The sequence below is a fragment of the Neocloeon triangulifer genome, unplaced genomic scaffold (genome assembly GCF_031216515.1).
Source record: "Neocloeon triangulifer isolate White Clay Creek 2 clone unplaced genomic scaffold, ASM3121651v1 ptg000003l, whole genome shotgun sequence".
NCBI classification, from domain to species: Eukaryota; Metazoa; Arthropoda; class Insecta; order Ephemeroptera; family Baetidae; genus Neocloeon; species Neocloeon triangulifer.
This window is the reverse complement of record NW_026775546.1, coordinates 5,049,427-5,070,152: the sequence shown is the minus strand read 5'-3', so window position 1 is coordinate 5,070,152 and position 20,726 is coordinate 5,049,427. Positions and strand designations below refer to the sequence as shown.

The 20,726-nt window shown below is 35.1% G+C and overlaps 3 protein-coding genes and 1 long non-coding RNA gene across 4 annotated transcripts; 3 read left to right on the top strand and 1 right to left on the bottom strand.

Annotated features, from left to right (window-relative positions):
• Window positions 1-4,015: 4,015 nt before the first annotated feature.
• Window positions 4,016-4,799, bottom strand: LOC132192982 (uncharacterized). Its single transcript, XR_009441388.1, has 4 exons — window positions 4,685-4,799; window positions 4,551-4,620; window positions 4,416-4,478; window positions 4,016-4,318 (listed from the first exon to the last, which is right to left on the bottom strand). It is a non-coding gene; the product is annotated as an uncharacterized LOC132192982 (long non-coding RNA).
• Window positions 4,800-5,856: 1,057 nt separating this feature from the next.
• Window positions 5,857-7,547, top strand: LOC132192786 (complement factor I-like). The gene is made up of 7 exons (XM_059612908.1): window positions 5,857-5,978; window positions 6,034-6,166; window positions 6,220-6,391; window positions 6,679-6,839; window positions 6,908-7,122; window positions 7,270-7,330; window positions 7,389-7,547. Exons 3-7 carry the CDS (start codon window positions 6,252-6,254, stop codon window positions 7,514-7,516), a joined length of 705 nt encoding a protein of 234 aa, XP_059468891.1. The 5' UTR covers window positions 5,857-5,978; window positions 6,034-6,166; window positions 6,220-6,251; the 3' UTR covers window positions 7,517-7,547.
• A 5,068-nt stretch (window positions 7,548-12,615) lies between these two features.
• On the top strand, window positions 12,616-15,040 carry LOC132192620 (homeobox protein MSX-2-like). The gene is made up of 2 exons (XM_059612659.1): window positions 12,616-12,928; window positions 14,124-15,040. Exons 1-2 carry the CDS (start codon window positions 12,628-12,630, stop codon window positions 14,552-14,554), a joined length of 732 nt encoding a protein of 243 aa, XP_059468642.1. The 5' UTR covers window positions 12,616-12,627; the 3' UTR covers window positions 14,555-15,040.
• Window positions 15,041-19,311: 4,271 nt separating this feature from the next.
• Window positions 19,312-20,067, top strand: LOC132192918 (uncharacterized). Its single transcript, XM_059613146.1, has 3 exons — window positions 19,312-19,508; window positions 19,566-19,782; window positions 19,959-20,067. Exons 1-3 carry the CDS (start codon window positions 19,340-19,342, stop codon window positions 19,966-19,968), a joined length of 396 nt encoding a protein of 131 aa, XP_059469129.1. The 5' UTR covers window positions 19,312-19,339; the 3' UTR covers window positions 19,969-20,067.
• The last annotated feature ends 659 nt before the right edge of the window (window positions 20,068-20,726 follow it).

Here is a 20,726-nt window from a genome sequence, read left to right as displayed (position 1 = left end):
TTTTTTTTTTAATTAAAAGTAAATTTTGAATTTATTCTTGTATTGTAACGTCAAAAAAATTACTTTCGTTTACTGAAATCGTCACGATATAAAAAGGTAACTGTTATGAAAAGAGATATACTGATGAGCACTTCCCTTTCATTTCAATCTGACCTTTTGGGGCAACTCCAGAGCAAAGTGTGAATCAGAGGGTGGGAAAGTCGAGTGAATTTTTCCCCGTTATTGAGTGGGATCGAGATTCCGATGAGAATCCAACGCGATTATTTCACGAGAAAGGACGACACACTGGAGGAATTTCATTCACGGCCGCGCGGCTTTTGATGGTGCCGCTAATCGATTTATCCGTCATGCGTTTAACCAAGTAAGCTGCACCCCTGCCCGTCCCCGCCTGCCGCCCCTTTGATATGGCGCGTCCCCTTCGGCGTGAATGGCCACTTAGGGAGAATTATGTAGCGTGTAAAAATGCCACTCGTCGTCTTTATTTATTCGATTGAATCGAATTGGCAGTGCGAGAGCTGGAAATGAAAACTTTCCATGAGCAACCCCTCTCGCGCGCCGATTGCACAAAACGCGCCACTTTATCATCCCTTTGTAGCGGATACACACTTTGATTCACTGCAAAGGGGAATGAATAATAATATATAAAACGTTTCTGTGACACTGAATATGGAGTTTATTTTATTCGTGTAATCGTCTAATGTAGCTATAATCGTCTCCGGCATGTGTCCACATCTGTGCTGCCCTATTGAGTTCGTGATTTTTAGAAATTGATGCGGTCTTTTGAACGTCAGCTATATATGCGGGATAATAAAAATTGAATGAAAAGCTAAATAGAATATCTGATATATGATGGTGTGTGTTTCAAAATTAAATTCTTTTTTCTGATAAGAGCAGATAATAAGAATAATAACTGATATAAAAATAAAGTTCAACCAGCTTACAACTTCGAATAATAAAAAATTTGAATCTTCAATGCTAAATTACAAATTTGATTTGTGTAATTAAAAAAAGCAATTGTCTCGATTTGAAAACTAACAATTTCACATTCGGCAAACGTTTAAAATCAATTTTCATCATAAATAGTTAATACGCCCTTAATTCCAGTTCTAATTATTTTTCCACACAAATTTTTCTCTACTTCAAAAAAATGTTTAGAAATTTTAAATAATGTTTGAATATGCCAATTTTTTTTTATTGGAAAGTTTAAAACGAAAATAAGTTCTTTAAAAATATTCCAAGACTTTTAAGTTTCAAGTGTTAGTGAAAAATTACAATATTGACAAACAGGCAATCATCTTGTCTCCTCTCTTATTCCTGCGTTCCTGAATTTTGGGGTGTTTATTCTGCATCATCTCAATCAATGCACTCGCCCATAGAAAATCAGCTGCTGTCAAATTCCGTTGCTTTTGGCTCTTTCACTTTTCGGCCGCGAGATTGGCAGCAGTAAAAAATTTCTCCCTCATTGTGATCATTTTATTGTCCGCTGTCAAAAGTGGCAGGAGTGCAGCATGTGACACAAAATCGACGGACTGACTGACTCGCTTTTCATATAACCTTTTGAGGTAATCCACACGCGCTAGAGCGACCTGTGTGGCCGCGCAAAGAGAATCGGTTTGTTGGGAAAATATTTGCTCCCCTGACAAGATCGCTTGGGAATTGTGCCGGATTTGCATCCAAAGCGATAACGGGTTTACAGTTAAGAATTTTCCACACAAACAAACAGAAAAAAACGGGGCTGCGGACGAAAAGAGAGTAAAATAAGCTCCACCACATGTTTATGTTTTGGGTGCCAACAAATAATACTCGCACCAGTAAATTTTTTTTCTAAAAAAAGCATTTATTAATATATTTTTGTTTTATTTTTACGCAATTTAACAATTTCAAATTAAAACACATTAAAAAAATTTTAATTTCTAATTGGGCTAAAAATTTGAATTTTTTTTTCTTCACTTTTATTTAAAATATTGATAAAATATTTCCCAAATTTAAGCATTTTTACTTTCTACTGGAAACTCTATCGTTATAAAAAAAGGAGACCAAACTTTCACAACATCTCTGTGATAATTTATAAAATTATATTAAAAGGCGGCTCAGCCTCATCTGATGTAAACGTATCAGTAATTACATTAAACATCTTGCGCTCTTTGGCCATAATTTAACGCAGCAATCTTCTCAAAATTACGGTTATTACCGCTGCGATATTAAAAGAGGCGCTATACAATAATTACGGACCAAATTGCCCCAAATGACTTAATTCGATTCCGCGCGATTAATTTCGTCGCCGTTCGCGCGAGATCAATTTTTCACCGGCGTAATAGAAGAGAGAGCATTATTATTTCATAAATATAGCACCTATATAAGCAGCTGCGCCTCAATTCTCTCTCTTTTTGACTCTGCAACACGGAGACGAACCCCTGAATGCATTTATATTTATTTGTTAATAAAGCGAGGGTCCATTATGCTCTCGGCGCGGCAGTCAATGATCGCGCAGCGTCACGCTCGAGGGAGCAAAAAACAGATGCTCGGATGCTCGAAGGGGCCCCTCGTCGCCTCTTCCTTTTGCTTTGCGCAGATTGAATAACAGCTTTTTAATACGATAACGAGAATGTTTCTATTCACATAATCTGATCATCAAAATGTTTTTTCTTTCCATTTTGGGAAGTTAGTTGGCTCTGCACAGACCTGATTATTTCAATTTCCGGTTTGATTATTCTTAGATTTGAAATAATTAGATCAAAGATTGAAAAGAATGGAATCAAATAAAAGAGAGGCTAAGTTTATGCTAATAATAATTTCACTTTTCACACATACAATTGCACATTATGTAAAAATTAAAAACCAAAGTTTAACTTAATATAAAAATTCAAAAAAAAAAATTAATCTCTATATGAACAAGAGCAATGTCACTTTATATTTATGAAAATTATTTTTTATTTAATTTCCTGCTCTTTTTAATGTTGTGATCCCCAAATTATTAAAGTTGTATGGTTTTCAATTGGAAATTTTAAATTTGTGAATGCAAAAATTCATATTTCTCTTTGTCACAGATATGAAAGATTAGCTAATTTGCAGGAAAGAAAATTACACATAATTATCGATTAATTGAATGAAAGTTTTCACGGTCGGAATTAAAAGCTGAGAACGCGCCGGCTGCATGTATAATTTTCCTCGCCTTGACGGAAAATTACTAGGCGCTGAGCGACGCGCAAATAGGGATCAATCGAGCCGGTAATATTTCACAAAGCAATTTGCCTCCATAATTGAGTTATGAACGCGCGCACCGGACTATTATTAAGCCACGCATTAAATCCCAGTCTTGTTTATCGTGTCGTCAGAAAAAAATATATAATTAAATTTATATATCTAATCTCAGCTGTTCACTTCCGGCTGTTTCTAAATCTGAACTGATTATTTTGCGATTTTAGGAAGTGACTTGAGAGCTGATAAGATTAGGAAAAATAAAACTTAGTGCAGCAAACTTATACAGAGGCACTTTTTTCATTTGGCCTCAAAAATGCATTTGAAAACGGGCCTCCACTTGCTTCTGGGAATTTCCTTACACTCAGAACCTTTTTTACCTTTTTAATGTTGGATTTACCTTCAAAATAAAGTTAAAAGGGTCTCAATAGCTCCTGTGAGTTAATGTAACTCTCAGATGAAGGTAAAATGTTTCTAACCCTCCCATAGAGTACATCCAACACTTGTGTGAAGGTAATTTTCCCACCGTACACAGAGCAGTGCAACCAGACTAAAGAGTAGTTTTAACTCACCGTGAAGGTAAATTTTAAAATACTTGAGAGTAGTTTTTATTTCTCGTGAAGGTAAATTTTAACGCACTCAGTGGTTGTTGGTACTCCTTGAGATGTTGAATGCTACTTTGCTTAGTGTTACTTTTAACTTTCATATTCAGTCACATTTATTTTTCTTATTGGGTTGTTTGAACTATAAATAATATTCCAGGTTTACCGAAAAATTTAAGTTTATTTTAAGAAAACCATCAAGTACAATTGCAGGCATAAATATTAGATTTTTAACAAATTACAATAATAAAAAGTTGCATTAATTAAACTTACAATTCAACGCTGTTGCTTGTATAGCTTGTTCCAATTTGATGATGGAATTTGGCGACCTTCTTTCTTCATGAACACTTCACTAAATCTACAAAAACTGACCACTGAGAGTACCAGAGAGCACTTTTTAAATTATGACTGCTGGTTTATTTTTGCAAGTCCACTTCCTTGCGCAGAAAGAGCCAAAACTGAATAGAAGGAGCACTTCTTGTTCGTTGTAGATCATCAAATCCTAAGAAATTAAGCCCCTGAAACAAAACATAAAAGTTCAAAATATTAGTTTCATTTATAGAAATTAATATACCATAAAATAAAAATAAGAAATAAAAAAAATTATTATTTTACCTGAACAGTTTTAGTCCTTTTGTGTGTCTTGTTTGCATCTATTGCCGATGTCAACTGCGCAGGCTGCAACAAAATAATAATAAAATTCAATTTTAATTACTGGAATTTTTTAAAACGCTAACAGGTGTACAATACCTGCAGAAAATTCCATCGAAGGTTGGTGAAATTCGAATAAAGATTCAATCTGTATTGCAGTATGGTTCTCCTAAAACAATACACAAGGGGAAAATAAGTCATGATCGGCTAGTGTTTTTTCAAAAATTTCTTACCAGGGAACTTCTTGGTTGTGTTGGTCTGGTAGTGTCTTCCTCAGAGCCGAATTTCAGAGTCAAATTTGATTAAAATAAAACAATTTTAAGGATGACGCCGAAATGTGCTTCTTCGTGCAGGGCGCAGAGCTCAAATGAGGAGGCAGAAGATGCTGACATAGGGCGTCTGTGCCGCGATTTACTTCTGGTGAAGGTAAAATTTACCGTCACTCTGGGTTGACGTTACTCTGCGGCATTGGGTTATAAGCCAACGGACGCTACATTTTGGCGGACTTTCTCAGATTTTTAACTTTCCATGAAGGTAGACGTGATTATTTGAAAATTGTTGCGCGGGAGCAGAGCTTCAGTTTTGAGAAAATGCTAATTATTATGGAAATTTGGTGATTCAGCTGGCTTGTAGAATTTTAAATAGGTCAATAAAAAATTAATTTATTATTTAATGTAAAACTCAGGACATAAATCGCTATGATAACATTTTAAAACCATTTTGAAGATATAGGAGCAGCGAATATTTTTTGAGCAAAAATTTTATTTGCAGCTTATGTGAATCGCTGTAGATATATGTATATTGTGTTCTTTGGAATTTGTTCAATTTCGTCATTTCACATTTCCTTTCAATTTGAAGTGGGAAATTAATTACTATCTACATTAAAATTGTTTCAAATGTTAAATTACTCAATTTAAGTAAAATTAACTAATTTTAAAATACTGTACAATTTTCCGTTGCAATATTAGCCTTTCAGTTTTTTTGAAAAGCTTTTTTTTAATTACAGCTTAAAAATATTTTTGCTTATGATTTTTGTGCAAGGAAATCTTGGATTTTTTAAATAATTTTTCTAAAAGACCCAAATGCAATGATTGCATGAAAATTCTAAGTTTTCTAACCTTTATGTAAAGGTAAAAGACACATATTTGCTAAGGTAGATAGACAGATCAACTTGTATGAGATGTTAATTTTTACCTTCACTCAAAAGTTGGGCAAAATCATTTTACCTTCACGCAAACGTTAGGAAGCATCAAACAGCATCCAACCTACCGCGACAGTAAAAACAATCTATGCGCGCCAGTAAGAAGAGACGCTGCAACATTTAGTGGAGGTAGAATGAACCCTAAAAATATTTAACTCTTGGGCGCGTCAAAATTTACCTTCAAGGAGAGTAGAATCAACCCCTTCGACAGTTCATTTAACACAATTTAAAAGTTAGAAACGCGTTAACTTTTATCGAAGGTAAATGGGGTTCTGAGTGTACAAAGTTGTTTTCTTCGGGCGGAAATTGACTATTCGAAAATAGATGTAAGTTTTCATTTTAACAAATTTATTAAATTTTTTATTGTTATTTCGCACGAAGTTCCACTGCGGACCATATCCAGATTGTGTCATTAACCAGTTCAAGAGACTCGAGTCCAACAAGCAATGCCCCAGCAAAATCAAGTCGCCCGAAAATGAATACAACAAAAGGAATTATGATGGTTGTGACTGCGGTAAGAAAAATTATTGAAAGTTTAAGATTATTTTTTCAAAACGGATATTTTAGAATGTGGTCAGAGTGTGCATAATTATATAGAGATGGATGCAACCTCAAATAAATTTCCATGGGTTGTTCAAATCGCTGATTGGCGCAAAAGCTTGAAAACTCTTTGCTCTGGGACTCTCATAAACGGACATTATGTGCTAACCACGGGTAGCTGCGTGGCCAGTTTCAAAAAGTGAGTAGATTTTGGTATCTGAAAACAGAAGAAATTTTGTCACACTTAAAAAAAATTCAATTCAATTTAACGCTGACCAAAAGAATTTAAACATTAAATCTATAAAAATCATGTAATATATAAAGTTTTATTTTTTTTAGTTTTGTCCTGAACACCTTTTTTTAGTAAATTAAAACTCATGATTTTGATGTGAACAATTAAAATTATTATTGACTGCAATTCTGTCGTGTTTAACTTTTTTTTATTTTTTTTTTTTATTCTTAATGTGTACTCTATATTTTTTTAAGTGTACCTTTAAACTTGATTGTCATCACTGGTACGAAAAAACGTCTTGCAAACGAAATAATTTTGCATGATCGTTACAATCCAGCGTCATTTGAGAACAACATTGCCTTACTCAAATTTTTGATGCCATTCAACGTGATCCCAGCATGTCTACCATCGGAAGGTGGCTAAATCCTAATTTACTTATCTCTTTATATACAAGAGTGATTATGTATTTTTTCATTTTTATAGAAATTTCCTTTGCTGGCAATCAAAGTGGAGCCGTTTTCGGTTGGACTCAAAAGAAAGACTTGGAAACGCATGGGACAAAATCAATAGCAAACAGATGGGGTGAACTTGTTCGGTCACCAGTGCTGGTCACAAAATGTGGCGACAACCAAGTGCACTCCACTGTGCTCTGTGCCAGTGAAAGGGATTATAGTGATGAATCTAAAATATGCAAGCAGGTAAAAAAATAATTAAAAATTTATGCAGTTCCGGATATTTTGAAATAAATACAACGATTTATTATTATTAAATTTCGACAGAAAAATTTTAAATTGAAAAAAAAGGTTTTGAGAAAAGGCATATAATAATATATATAATTTTTTTAGACCACGGGTGGCGGTCCGCTTATTCTTGCAAAGCATCCACGCTCTAGATTCAAATTGATTGGTTTGTGCACAACTTAATTAATATGCAACTTTGTACAAATGTTTAATTTGCTTTTTAGGTGTGAGTAACATTGGTGTCGAATGTGGCGACGCTGCGGAAAAAATAATCACTTTTGCTGACATTCAAAAGCACCTTGCGTGGATGAAACGCATCACCAAGACCACCTGCATCACTTGTTTGAAATAATATTTGAAATGAGAGCGAATTTAAAATTTATCATATTATCACAAGAAAAAAAATCAGCTTTCCAAGACGATCTCTGGGGTTACATGTATATATAATTATATGTGCTTTAAAATCATATATTATTAAGTTGTAGATTTTTTTCGCTGTAAAAATATGTAATATAATTGCCAATACGCAGAGAAGAAATACTGCCTCTTAGAAATTTATCTTGTGGACTATGTTTTATTATTTACATTATGTTAAAAGTTTACTAATTTTTTTTTTTTTTAATTTCTACGCTCATTATTTGTTATAAAAGCGAGCATCAGTTATCAGTTACGTTATTATTATTGTTGTTTTTTATTCAATTGTTATGTCAGATTGCTTACGTTCAAAGTATTTTAAAGAACCTTTTGTTTTGTAATTTCATTTTATTGATACACTTTTTAACCAAAATGCATTTGCAAAGAATAAATTAAAATGCCATATGATGGTATGTCTTCTCTATGTTTTGAGAATAGCCAATTTTCATTATTTCCCCTCCCAATTAGGGAGCATCGTTAGAAAAAAATGTGTCTAATTAACGATGAGGACCCTAATTACCGCTGCTAATATGGTAATTAGCAAGCGCACCTGCCGCTCTTTGAATTAATTAATCGGTTTTCTTGTGCGCTGTGTGTCATTTTTTCTCTTTATTTCAGCATTTCTTTGGAATCCGCCGCGCCGCGCAGCTAATTAATGGGCCGACGTGGAGGCGAATTAAATTAAACTCGGCGCTCTCTTGGTTAATTGACGTGGCATCTCATTCAGGTCACGTGCAACGGCCGAGTATATAAGAGGATCATAATTGAAAAGAGGGATTAGATGAAAGAGAACGGTCCGCGTATTTTATTGTAAAAACAATGAGACAGGGGTCAATTATGGAGTCAGAGCGAATAACTCATCGCTATAAATTAATATTTAATAATTTTATAAGACATAAAAGGGGAAATTATATACGTTTTTCTTGTGGAATTCATGCATCCTTGGAAGGTAAACAGTTTGCATTTAGATGCAAATTGCTTGAAAAGTGCATTCCTCAGGGACACCCTGACACAAAGGGCTCTAATCTGCTGACAATGAGTGACAATCCGCGGCCAGTCGAGTGGACGAAAGAAACTTCGCCACACAAGTCGCGAGTCGCGGCAGGTAACGAAAGTCCCTCGTTTACCTGTCGCCCCCTGACCAGTCCAATTACGCGCCGCCGTGAATAGTTGGAATTTTTATGGAAATGTCGTCGGTCCGTCTTTCAGGATCGCATAACTGTTAGTTTTCGGTTTCCGCCTGAAGGATCACATGCACATGTGAAGAATGGGGAAAAAACATAATAATTTGGATTTGACACATGTCCTGTCAAAAAGTCCAACTTCGTTTTTTGTCATGGCAAATGCAAAAGCGCTGCACTCTTGGCATTTTTTAAATTATTTTAAATCTCTCTTAATAACATAAAACCACAAAATTTGTTATGTTTTTGACTGTAAAAGCTATTTTATTTATTTTAAAATTTAAAAATATTTTGACAGCGGGGCATTTGTTATTTTTAAGAAAATAATTTAATTTCTTAAAAAAATTTCTCATTTTTATATTATGGAGAATTTTAAAACCACCTTTTATTTTAAAAACATATGTTGCAAAATTAAATTTCAAATAATTTAAAGTCTTTCTCTGTTGAGAACTATATAAATCTCAATACCAGAATCTTTTTTTTTTTTTTTAAATTTATTAATTCATATATTGGAAGTCTCGAGTTTTGTATAGCCTCATTAACGAACAAGCTGAATCTTTTTGTAATTCTTTTCGAGAGAAACCTTCGAACGTATTATCGATCCGATTGAACTTGTATTGTATAATAAGTGGACGTTGAATTGTCTCGCTGTGGTTATTGATATTATTGCGGGTCGAAGGAGCAACAATTCAATTACGAGGCACATCGCATTATGCAGCAGTCGCGGGGCAAAAAAGCGATCATTGGCTGCATTCGCAATGAGCACGGCCGCAAAAGGGCCTAATTTAAAACGTCCCTCTCATTCATTATTATTCAGCAGCAGCGATAAATTATTGCTTTTGATGTTTCAATTATATCGAGCTGCTTAATTCCGAACGGAATGATATAAGTTTTTGTTCCAACACGGCTCTCAACCGCGATCGAGTCGAAGAGAACAGTATAAATTATAAATGTTTCTCTCTCTATCCGCCGTGTATGAAATTTATATTCATCCTTTTGTAAATTTATGCGTCACGAATCTCGCCGTCGACGCCAATATTTAAGTTCTCATTCTTTATATTTAACATCAACACATAGATCAGAAGAGGCTTTGTTTATCTAAAGAGAGGGGAGGCAAATATAAATGTCTAACTTAATGCTAATGCTCAAAATTTCATCTTTAGTAATTTCGATTTGAATTTGCAGCTCGTTTTTCTTAACAAAAATAAATTTGAAGTAATTTATATGCAATAAACACCATTTGAAATATTTTTGTTATATTTTCAAAATTATATATGTTGAAATAAAAGGTTAAAGAAAAAATTTTGAAATTTATATTAAGAGTTGCTCAGAAAAAATTTTAAAAGAGGTAAACTTTTGTAAATTTTATATTTTTTTTTTGCTGTGCACAAATATTTGGTGATGATAATTGATATTAAAAGAAAATTATTTTTGGTATAGATTTGCTCCGTTTCTAACCATATAATTTTTTTTTAGTAAATAATTGTTTATTTTCAACCAATTTGTGAGAAGGCGCAGCTGAAGCGGTTTATCAGGATTTACTTTTCTCACCCCATATACATTTTCAAGTGAGTGCAGCAGCAGCTTTTCTCGTTTTGTCCTGATGCTCCAGGTCAATTTTCGTAATAGTCGATTAGTGGAGAGAATCCCATTCAAAGTGTGACTAGATTCTTTTTCTCAAAAGGACGATTTTATGTCGTGCTCGAAAAATAACTTTGATGAAGTAGTTTTCCTCCCTTTCCAAAGAGCAGCAGGCCAATTGAAAAGGAATCACTCTGCATTCACCATAATAAAAAGGCGACCGAGAATATAAATACGCATTCTCGCGCGCGAGTTAATATAACCGTCGGGTTCATTGAGGAAACGGTGCTTTGTGTCGAATACATAATAATAATCGGAGAGAGAGATCCGCCGAAAAAGGAGCTTTTTACGCATTCAAGAGAGCGGGTCCTTTGTGACAGGGTAATATATCGCGGGGGAGGAAGAAAACTTTATTCGATTCACATACATGCGCGCAGAGGGTTGGAATTCCTTCTCAGCACCGCAAAAGTCACAATATTGGCCGGTCAATGAGACCGTATACCCGCTTGAATGAGACGCGCTGAGTCATTTTTTACGGTCAAACACGCTGTGATATCTGGAGCGGCGATTCATTCATTCAAAAGTGCCGAAAAATGCGTCTTTTGTAGAGAAAAATTCTTCATTGTGCGAGAAGATAAGTGTGAAGTTAGTATATTGTCGTTCATGACTTTTAAAATGTTTTGAAAAAGTACTTAAACATCTGTATGAGAGAGTCGATCGGTGTTGGAAAAAGTATAAAGAGATAAATACTTTTCCTAGTTGATTTAGAGGTTTTTTCTGCAGACCACAAAAGGTGCAAAATTTTTTTGTACCTGAGACAGAAGAGTCATTTTTGAGTGGATTTTTACCAAAGCCAGCAAACTTTACAATTAAATTCGAAATGATTTGATTACATAATTAAAAAATTATATATTTTGACGCTTATGTAGTGTAGCACTTTTGGTGATAAGTTGGCAGTTTATAATTTTATTAGTATAAAAAACAGCTCACAAATCAATTTTTATAATAATCAAAAGATATTTCAATATCTCACAAAAAATTTAATGGAAATGTTGATCTTTTATTAATTTATTTTGTTCATACTTTATAAGGAACAATTATTCTCCGAATTGAATGAGCAGTTTTTAGTGGCTGAAAAATTTTGTATTATGCAACCTGCACTCTTGGAGTTCTGAAATAGATCCTTTTAATAACTTCTCCATTTTAAAGGATGCTAGTTTCTTATTGACATATTCAAATGAAGTATTTCCAACAATGGTGGTTAAATTTCCAATAATTGCCAAAGGCTCCTATTCTTGTAAAGACTTGCTTATAGGCTAATGCCATTAAGAATTCATTATTAAAAGAGTTAATAGGCAACAAATGCTTCATCTGTATATAAAATTCGCCTACTTTAAAAAATCCTCCCTGCAATCATTAATTAATGATAAAAAAACTGGCTTTTTTTCAATTGCAATGTATTGAGGATATATGAAGAGGACTTTTTATGGATATTTACGAATATTTAAAATTGTTGCAACTCACAGCATATTTTATATTTTAATAATCGCAAGAAATAGACTGCCAAAATTAGAAATACAAATTACTTTTTTAAATTTATATCTTATCAAGAAATTATTTTACATTAGAGATTATTAAAAGATAATGTGGACATAAAATGAATTTTGATAATGAAATTTTAACTGCTGCATTTAACTCGTACATATTAATTGGAGCTTTACATTTGACAATTAAATTGCACAGCAGATATTTGGATCAAGAACTTTGAGAGATCTTTGAAAATTTCAAATTAGAAAAAAATTTATTCAGAAAATTTTTGCTGTATTTAAAAACATATCAGTTTGCAGGTTGGAGTTTTTCAAATTATTTTCTGCCATTGAAAAAGATTCCATTTTGAAAGTTTATAAGGTTCTAAGAAACGAATAATAATTGTAATTATCTACCTTAGTCGACGCATTAAATTTTCATTTATTTATTATAATACACTGGGGCGTTGAGTATGATAATAGTTGTCTCTGTTCGCACGGAGGCGTCGTTTTTCCCTGAGGTGTATTCATTCCGTGCGCTCTCTCGCTCGGTAATTGAATTCGCGCTAATTGACAATTAAACGCGTCTGCACGGCAATCGAGTTGGAAATCAAGTCGAGTGCGACGTAAATAACGCGCCGAGGGGCGGAGCGTGGAGCTGGGGGCGGCGTCGGCCCCGGGGGCGGCGCCGAGCGGCAGCGTCGCTGGCCGAGTGCCGGGCCTCCGCAGCCTCCACAGTGCAGCGGCGCCGCTTGAGCGGAATGGTTGCGGCGATGACCACCACCAGACGCATCTCGTTCAGCGTCGACGCCCTTCTCGGAGGGACCACGACGTCGGTTGCCCCTGAGCCCCGGGCCAGCCCTGACGCACCCCCGGCCAGCCCGGACTCGACCTCGAGTATTTCCATCGGCAGCCCCCCCAGCAGCCCCCCTGCCAGTCCGCCGCTCGCCCATCCAAGGGCGCTCCACCAGCGGCCGCCCAGTTTGGCCGTTTGGCCGCCGGGCTTCCCTTTGGCACCACCTTTCACCTGGATGCCGCACTTTGGTCAGGCATCGCCAAACAGTGAGTTTCGCATTATTTATTCTTTTTTTTTGCCAAAATTTTTTATAATTTTTATTGCTCAAAAATTTGTTTTTCATTGTGAGAAATACTCTTCCTTCCATTATGTAAAATGATATTAATATAGATGCATCATTTGACATTCAATGCAAATTTTCTAATTCCCATAATGTGATATTTTATAAATTTGCGTATCTTAATTGATCTCTCTGGCCTTCCTTATGGTTTTATAAACTTATCTGAAAGTAGGCTTAAGCAAAGTAATTCAAAATAGATTTTTCAAAGGTTGCAATATTGAAATCGATTTAAATTATTTGAGATCTTTGAGGACAATTAAGATTTATCTGTTATTTAATTTTGCTTATTTCAAAAGCATTTAATAAAAATTTAAATATTATCTTATTCTGGCTACAGCTCAAAAGTTGGATATTTTCACAATGAGGAAACAAATCGACTTGATTAAATTTCTTTAGATCATCTCGATTGTTCTGAATGATAATTGTTATTTAAAAAATATATTTGATTTATTATATCGTAACTTATTTCCTCCTCTTTGAATAGAAGTTTTGTATTGGTTCAGTCATGAAAATATTGAGTCAAAATCCACTTCTTTGTATGTAGTCAATAATTTCTCAATAATTTCATGGAAAACGCTTCTCAATTTGAGATAACATAATATTATATTGTTTCACAGTAATTATTGTGTAAAACTAATGTTATTAAACAAGGTTCGGCAAATATAACGTGTTCAGGATAGTGATAACAAGATAAGAGAATATAAAAAAATGCAAAATAAATTATTTTGTAATCAAACACATTTTAGCTGGCCAAAAGAGACAATAATTGGTTAAAGTATATAACTTTTTTTACAAAAAAAAAGAGAAGCTTTTGACTCCGAGCTCAGAATATGCCAAAAGAGAAATGAAAATATGAAATTCAGAAACAGAAAGTCATGTAAAATACAACTTAAAAGATTGTATTTTTTAAATAATTTGTGCAATCAAAACCGATCAAAATTCGAATAAGTTTGCTATACATTTAAAATGCAAAAATACAGCTTGTATTTTTTACCCTTTTTATTTTAACTTATCTTTTTCTCTCTTTGATAGCTATAATTTTGATTCCTTCAGTTCAGTTTTAAACTTGTATAAAAAAAAAAAATTCAAAAAATTGTAATTAATCCATTTTTCTCTCCTAGGACTGTCTCTTGGAGGTGGAGAAGGTGCTCCTCGTCTGACTGTGGGTCCCATGCGTTGCACTTTGCGGAAGCACAAGCCGAACCGGAAACCCCGGACGCCATTCACAACGCAGCAGCTCATGTCCCTGGAGAAGAAATTCCGCGAAAAGCAGTACCTGTCAATCGCCGAGCGGGCAGAGTTCTCCAGTTCGCTGCACCTGACGGAGACGCAGGTCAAGATTTGGTTCCAGAACCGCCGCGCCAAGGCCAAACGCCTTCAAGAGGCCGAAATCGAGAAACTCCGACTGTCCGCTCGACCTCTCCTTCCACCCTCGTTCGGACCCCTATTCCCAGGCCCATTTTTCGCCGCCGCCGCGGCGGCCGCCCTTCAGCACCACCAGCACCATCGACCTCCACTTTTCCAACCTCCGCCGCCCCCACGGCTTGAATAGCCCAAATCACCTCATTAAAGTGTTGGACCCAGTATAGGAGCCGAAAACCGGCCTTTTAACAAAAGTGAAGTCAAATTATCTCGACTGCACGGTTTTTTTCTTACAAAATCAACCGGCTTATCGCAAAAAATGCACTGCGGGCCACATCCGACTGCAAGCAGATCTCAACAAAGTGCGCGACTTTAAGGTGCCATATATAAACTTTCCCTGCGGATCGAACTGACAAACGAATGCGTGTACAGAAAGAAATAACTCTTATAAATATTAAAAAAAGAAAATGTATACCGATTAATGCGTAAGTTCGATAATATGTATCGATAATAATTCCGTAATGTGATGTTCTAGCATTTAAGTGTAAATTTAATTATTGTAAAACTGTGTGAAAAAAAAGAAAAGTTCCCTAAAATTTTAAAATTAAAATTTAATGATCTACTTTGTTGGTTCTGAAATAAAATTTGTAAAGTTCAAATCCTCAAAAAAATTATATGGAAGTCATTTATTAAAAAAAAAAAAACACCGAAAAAAAATAAATTAAATTTTAATTTCAATAATATATTGCAAATGAATATTTATCATCATCATCATCTCTCTTTAGAAACCCTTTCTCAACATTATTCAGAAAAAACCATTGATTTATTGGGATTCATTCTCCACTAAAAGTAAATAAATGGAAAAATCTAAATAAATATATTTAATTTCAACTGATAAGAAAATTCAATATTTAAATTTTTTTGTGTGAGATCAATAATGTAATTTTGATTTTATATAAAATACATGGAGAATGAAATAAGCTGTAAAAAAACGAGCTGCTTACGAAAGTACAAAAAATATATTCCAAGCAAGAGTACCAACCTAACACCGTTTAATTGGCTTTGTCAAACAATACAATATATAAGTCATGCGATGGAGAGCAAATTAGAAGCAATATTCCGCCATTACTACCGATTAAAAAACAATTTCCCGTGAATTTAACGTATCGCGGTTGTCGAGCAGCGCAAAAACCGGCCTGGGAATGCTCTCGCAGTTGAAATTTTAACGAGCGCGCACACAGAGTTTGGAGCGTTCTTAGGCAGGCCGGTCACGTGCGAGAGGCCGCGGTGCGGCGGCGGCTAATTAGACGTACGTACACGCGAAAAAACAACAGCGGCCACGTCCACCCTCGGAGACAATGCAATAATTTATTTATTTATTACTTCTGGCGGAACGGACGGACAACTATTTTAATTGGTGCATGCGGCGAGCGCGGAAAAAATCGCGCGCCACTCCTGAAATGGAGAATTGCCGAGAGAGAGAGAGAGAAAGAAGAAAGAGCGAAAGAAAAAGACAGACAGGTGGTACTCAAGCAGCGGCTGCCCAATAAGCGCTGACAAATAATTGGAGCCGATTGCGACAAATGGTGAATGACAATTGCATCAGGCGCTCAATTATTTTTGAACTGAAAATTATTTGTTTCATTAATTTTGCAATATTAAGAGTAAAATCTGTAAATAAATCGAAAAATCCAGTGAATTTATAATACAAATTATACAGAATTTTTTTCTAGTTCTATGCATCTCAACAATCAGAACAAATTGTGATTGTTACGATTTTCCAAACAATAGAATAGTTTCATGTTGCTTGCGATGTTTAATATTTAAATTATAGAAAAAAGAAACTGACTAAAGCTTTTGGTAGTAAGAAATGGAAACCTTGATTTAGTTAATTATTTTTTATCTATTTAAATTTTTAGTACGATTTGGAACTCTAATTTTGAAAACTTAATTTGGTGGTGAAGGAAAATACAATATTATTGAGTATTTTCTTAATATTTTTTAATTGTTTATTTTATTTTGGGTATTTCAAAATAATATATTAATCTTTTATACATGCGGCCTGAGGTTGGTGAAGTTTACAAGTGCGAAAAATTTGCACAACTGCTCGATTGCTGCAAATTAGGACGAGTGCTGGAAAACGCTTCGATTTATCTGCTGCGAGAGAACGATCGTTTTCGGGTGTATTTTTTCCCGCTCGACGAGTCCAATTAGGCGCTCGCGGTTGCTACTGGATTTTTCGAGGGAGCGCATATACAGCAGGTACGTCTTTTAATTAATTGGCCACTGGTGCCCCCACCCGCAAAAAAGCATCGCACGAAAAAGTACGAGCGACGCGAAAAACGAGTTTCTTTCTTACATCTTGATGCCAAGAAAAAGAACCCAGCCTGCCGCACCAAGCTGCGGAAAATTCACCACTTTTTGCAATTTCTAAACTTAAAAAATACATTTTTGTAGCTCTTATTGATATTAAGGTTAAAATGTAAATTATTTATAGTTTTAAAATTTGGCCGAAAATATTTGAAAACTTCTATTTTTATTTAAATTCATTAAGATTTTTCTTGGGTAAATATTTTGATAATGAATACTTTAATTGTTTAAAATAATGAATTGAGCAGGAATGCCAACATTGAAAAGTTTTCCAGGTAAATGTCTAAAGTCGGTCGATTGGTCGCAACTTTGGAGAAGAGAATTAACAAGGCCTAATGGCACTAAATAAGCAGCAGAGATGCCAATCGGCGGTGCTGCTGCCGCTACACCCACTTTGCTGCTGCTTATTATACAGCAGCAGCAAGGGATCGACGGTAGCCGGCCGGCGCTGTCCTCGATCGTGTTTGCAATTTATTGGCCCAATTAGCAGTACACTCGAGAATAAATATGTATACGCGTCCGATAAAAGTAATGCACGATCTGTTGCCTCAAAGAAGAGTTTTCAGGCGGACGGGCAGCATTCGATAGCACACATTTCGTTCTCCACGTTGCCAACATTATTTATCTGCACATGACGTCAAAAATGCCTTTCCACTCGAGAAAAGTAATTTGAAACGGTTCGTTATCTGAAAGGTTGGTATCTCTAGCAAATTGTTTCTAATTATAGCAACAAGAATATTTGTTTTTTAAACAATTTTATTCAATATATTAATTGCTAATATTTAAAATATATATTTTTTTTATTTACTAAGTTATAAAATTAATTTTTAACTAAATTACAATAATTATTTAGCTCAAGATTTATATTCCTATAACCTAAAATTTAATACAAATTTTAATTTTTTTTTGCTATATATATTTTAGGATTGATCAATTTGTGCATATCATTTTTTTAGCATTCAAATGCTATTTTTGGGTCAATCAACTTGTTTTTTTTTTGTTTTAGTGAAAAATTATTTAGATCTCCTAAAAATTCTTTAGAGTAGTAATTTTTATCAGACAAACGTATCAGCCACTGAGCACAATGGTGCAGCCAATGAATGTGAATAGTGTGATTCGAGAATTAATAAAAATCAGAGTTGATTAAAGCGGAGTGTTTGTAAGAATGACTTTTGGGGGCGGGGGTGGCTTGATCGCCGACAAACCGCACGCGACCGCCGGCTCGATTACCAGCGAAAGCAGATTTTCGGCCCCTCGCCAGCCAATTTCAATGACAATGCAGTCATGTTTGGCAAAGGGGGACGGCGCATGATAGCATATAAATGTTAATAAATTTTGTAATCATCCCTCGCACGTCGCGTAATTGAATCTTTTTCGCTCCCACGGGTTTTGATTACTTATTCCATTGCTCTGTAAATGGAGATGACAATCAACCCGAATGTTTTTATCACTGCAGTATTTTTTAGTACAAAAAGTCATTTTTTTGTTTTAATTTTTACTTACAATTAGAATGTCTTACATTCATAAAAAATAGCATATTATGAACGATTTGTCAAAATTTGTGTGCCTTTATCGTTAATTTGTTAATAAATTTATTAATTAGTTTTTAAAATATAATACTGTCTGTAAAGCGGCACAGTATAACTTCCAGGCTATTAATTTATAATGCCACCTTCTTTGATTACTAAAAAATAATATGGATAGTAAGAAAATGTCCTGATGATTTAAAAATTAATATATGTATTTAGAATTTTTATCATTTAAATAGAAAACTAAAATTTTCAATTTATTATTTAATTAGTTAAAAAGGATTCATGTAGGCAAGACAAACAGTATGTACACGTTTCTCTATTTTATTGAGACATGCATCATAGTCATAAATTTTGGCACTTGTCGTATTTTCTCTGTATATATATTCCAATTTTGAGAGCAATTCAAGAGCAAACAATATAAAGCGTTCACTTCCAAATTTGAAATTTTGTAAACGCATGCAAAGGGGTATACAAAGTTGACAAGCTGAGTGGTGAAACGCAGGGAGAGAGGGCGGTGGTTGTTATCGTCCGCTTGTTAGGCCCTCGTCGCATCGTCGTCGTGTGTCTCGGCTGCAATTCCTGTGCTCGCGCGCGCCAATTTCTGCGCGTTCGCCAACCACACTTGAGGCCTGCACAGCCATGCCTTCTCCAAATAGTGCGAAATACTCTAATTTTTATATCTTTGAAAGGCACAAAATGCTAAAAAAAATTAAGCTTTCATTTTTTTTCTACCTGTTATAAAAGATTTTTTTGATTAAATTATGAAGAATTAGGAAAAAATGAAAATCTTCAAACATATATCTTCAATTTTTTTTATCCATAGCCTCACTCGTATTACTTAAAATGCAAATTTTAATAGAAACAATAAAATTCAACCAAATTTTCAGCTCTTTGCTATAAAAACTGCCTGTGATAAAAATTGCAATGTCAAGCGGCAGTTTCAACACTGAATGTTTATGTTATAATATTTTTTGTTTGCAAATTCAGCAAAACGTATTGCAGAGAGTTCATTATCAAGGCCAATTTTACTTTGAAATTTGCATCAGACAGTTCCTTTTCAACTCTCACTCATAATGGATCTATCGGTGCTTCTTGCTTTTTTGGTGGCAGCGTTATTTGTGTGGCTACCCTGTAGCTGCATCTTACTGCCCAAGGTGCCCATAGTCGGCACCCCTTTGCAGACGGCCAAACAATTCAAGCCATTTGAAAAACTTTTTCAAAAAAAGACACCTGGACTTTTAGGTATGTTAAATTTTTTTAAATATTTCAAATATTTATTTGAAAAATAATTTAAATAAGGATTTAAACCGACAAAAGAGGATCTCCTGCGACGAGAGAGTCCTGACGCATACGACTCTGCGTCAGATGAGGACGCTTCCGACCCTTTAATCTACCAACCTTACGACGTCAAGTACGTTGAATTCCTAATTAATCACCAGGAGACGGATTTCGACAGAGAAACTCTGCGTTATTGGAGAAAGGACGCCAGAGAGAATAAATTTACCAATTTTGACCCGTAAGTTTCCATAAAAAAAAAATAATAATAAAATTAAATTAATATTTCCTATAGTGGTCAAATCCTGATATAATTTTTTGAGTTAATTTGCAAATTCTGCGTTTATTTAAAGCATTCAAAATTTTTATTATTTTAAATTCCATTCAAAACCAAATCAATTAATTTCCTCATTACAGGACCTGGTAAATTTGGACAGCCATCCAAGTAAATTGTAAGACATTTTATTGAGAAATAAATTGCAGTCCTTTGCCGTCCTCCAATATGGCCGCTTTCTTTGGGTAAACGGCACCCTGTGTGTAGTGTGTGTGTAGTATTATAACCATAGACGGGCCCTATCTTTCATTCACGCCGAATTTCTTATTCCAATTTCCTGCAGCGTCTGTCACCGCGAGCGAGCGAACTAAAATGAGTAATTTTCTGATAAGCCATCGCGAACGTGCGCGCATAAAAGGCGGGGTTACATTGTCCGCACCGCACCCCAGCTCTCTCTCCAATGTACCCTCGCACAACAAGAGGAAGCAGCAGCGTCGACGCGGCGACGACGGCAATAAAACTGCTCGCGACGCCGCTGAATTGAGAGAGTTTCCAATTTCGCCTCTTTTGTGCGCAATTTGGACCGATTGCCTCCCCATTCCGCTACATAATACAATAAGGGCCTGTGTATAAAAGGGAAAACAACTCTTGCAAATTATTTTGCACTTTTGGAAAATTGAATTATTTTACTTTCTCGTGAAAATTGCGTTATAAAAACGGTGTGATAACTTTTTGCTGCGAAAAGAAATCTTGAAAAATGCGTCCGAGTAAATATGTGGAGGCAGGGTGCGGTGCCTGTCTGCTAATCGACGTATAAATCATCTTAAGGGGGTGTGAAAAATTTGCGCGAAAAAAATTACCGCTTATCTGGTGTGGTGGTGCGGCGCCCAAGGGTTGTAATTCGGTCCGGC

Coding starts and splice junctions, on each gene's coding strand:
- LOC132192786 (XM_059612908.1), top strand. CDS start 6,252: ATGGATGCAACCTCAAATAAATTTCCATGGGTTGTTCAAATCGCTGAT. Junction 6,392..6,678: donor TGCGTGGCCAGTTTCAAAAA/GTGAGTAGATTT, acceptor TATTTTTTTAAG/TGTACCTTTAAACTTGATTG. Junction 6,840..6,907: donor AGCATGTCTACCATCGGAAG/GTGGCTAAATCC, acceptor TCATTTTTATAG/AAATTTCCTTTGCTGGCAAT.
- LOC132192620 (XM_059612659.1), top strand. CDS start 12,628: ATGGTTGCGGCGATGACCACCACCAGACGCATCTCGTTCAGCGTCGAC. Junction 12,929..14,123: donor TGGTCAGGCATCGCCAAACA/GTGAGTTTCGCA, acceptor TTTCTCTCCTAG/GACTGTCTCTTGGAGGTGGA.
- LOC132192918 (XM_059613146.1), top strand. CDS start 19,340: ATGGATCTATCGGTGCTTCTTGCTTTTTTGGTGGCAGCGTTATTTGTG. Junction 19,509..19,565: donor AAAGACACCTGGACTTTTAG/GTATGTTAAATT, acceptor AATTTAAATAAG/GATTTAAACCGACAAAAGAG.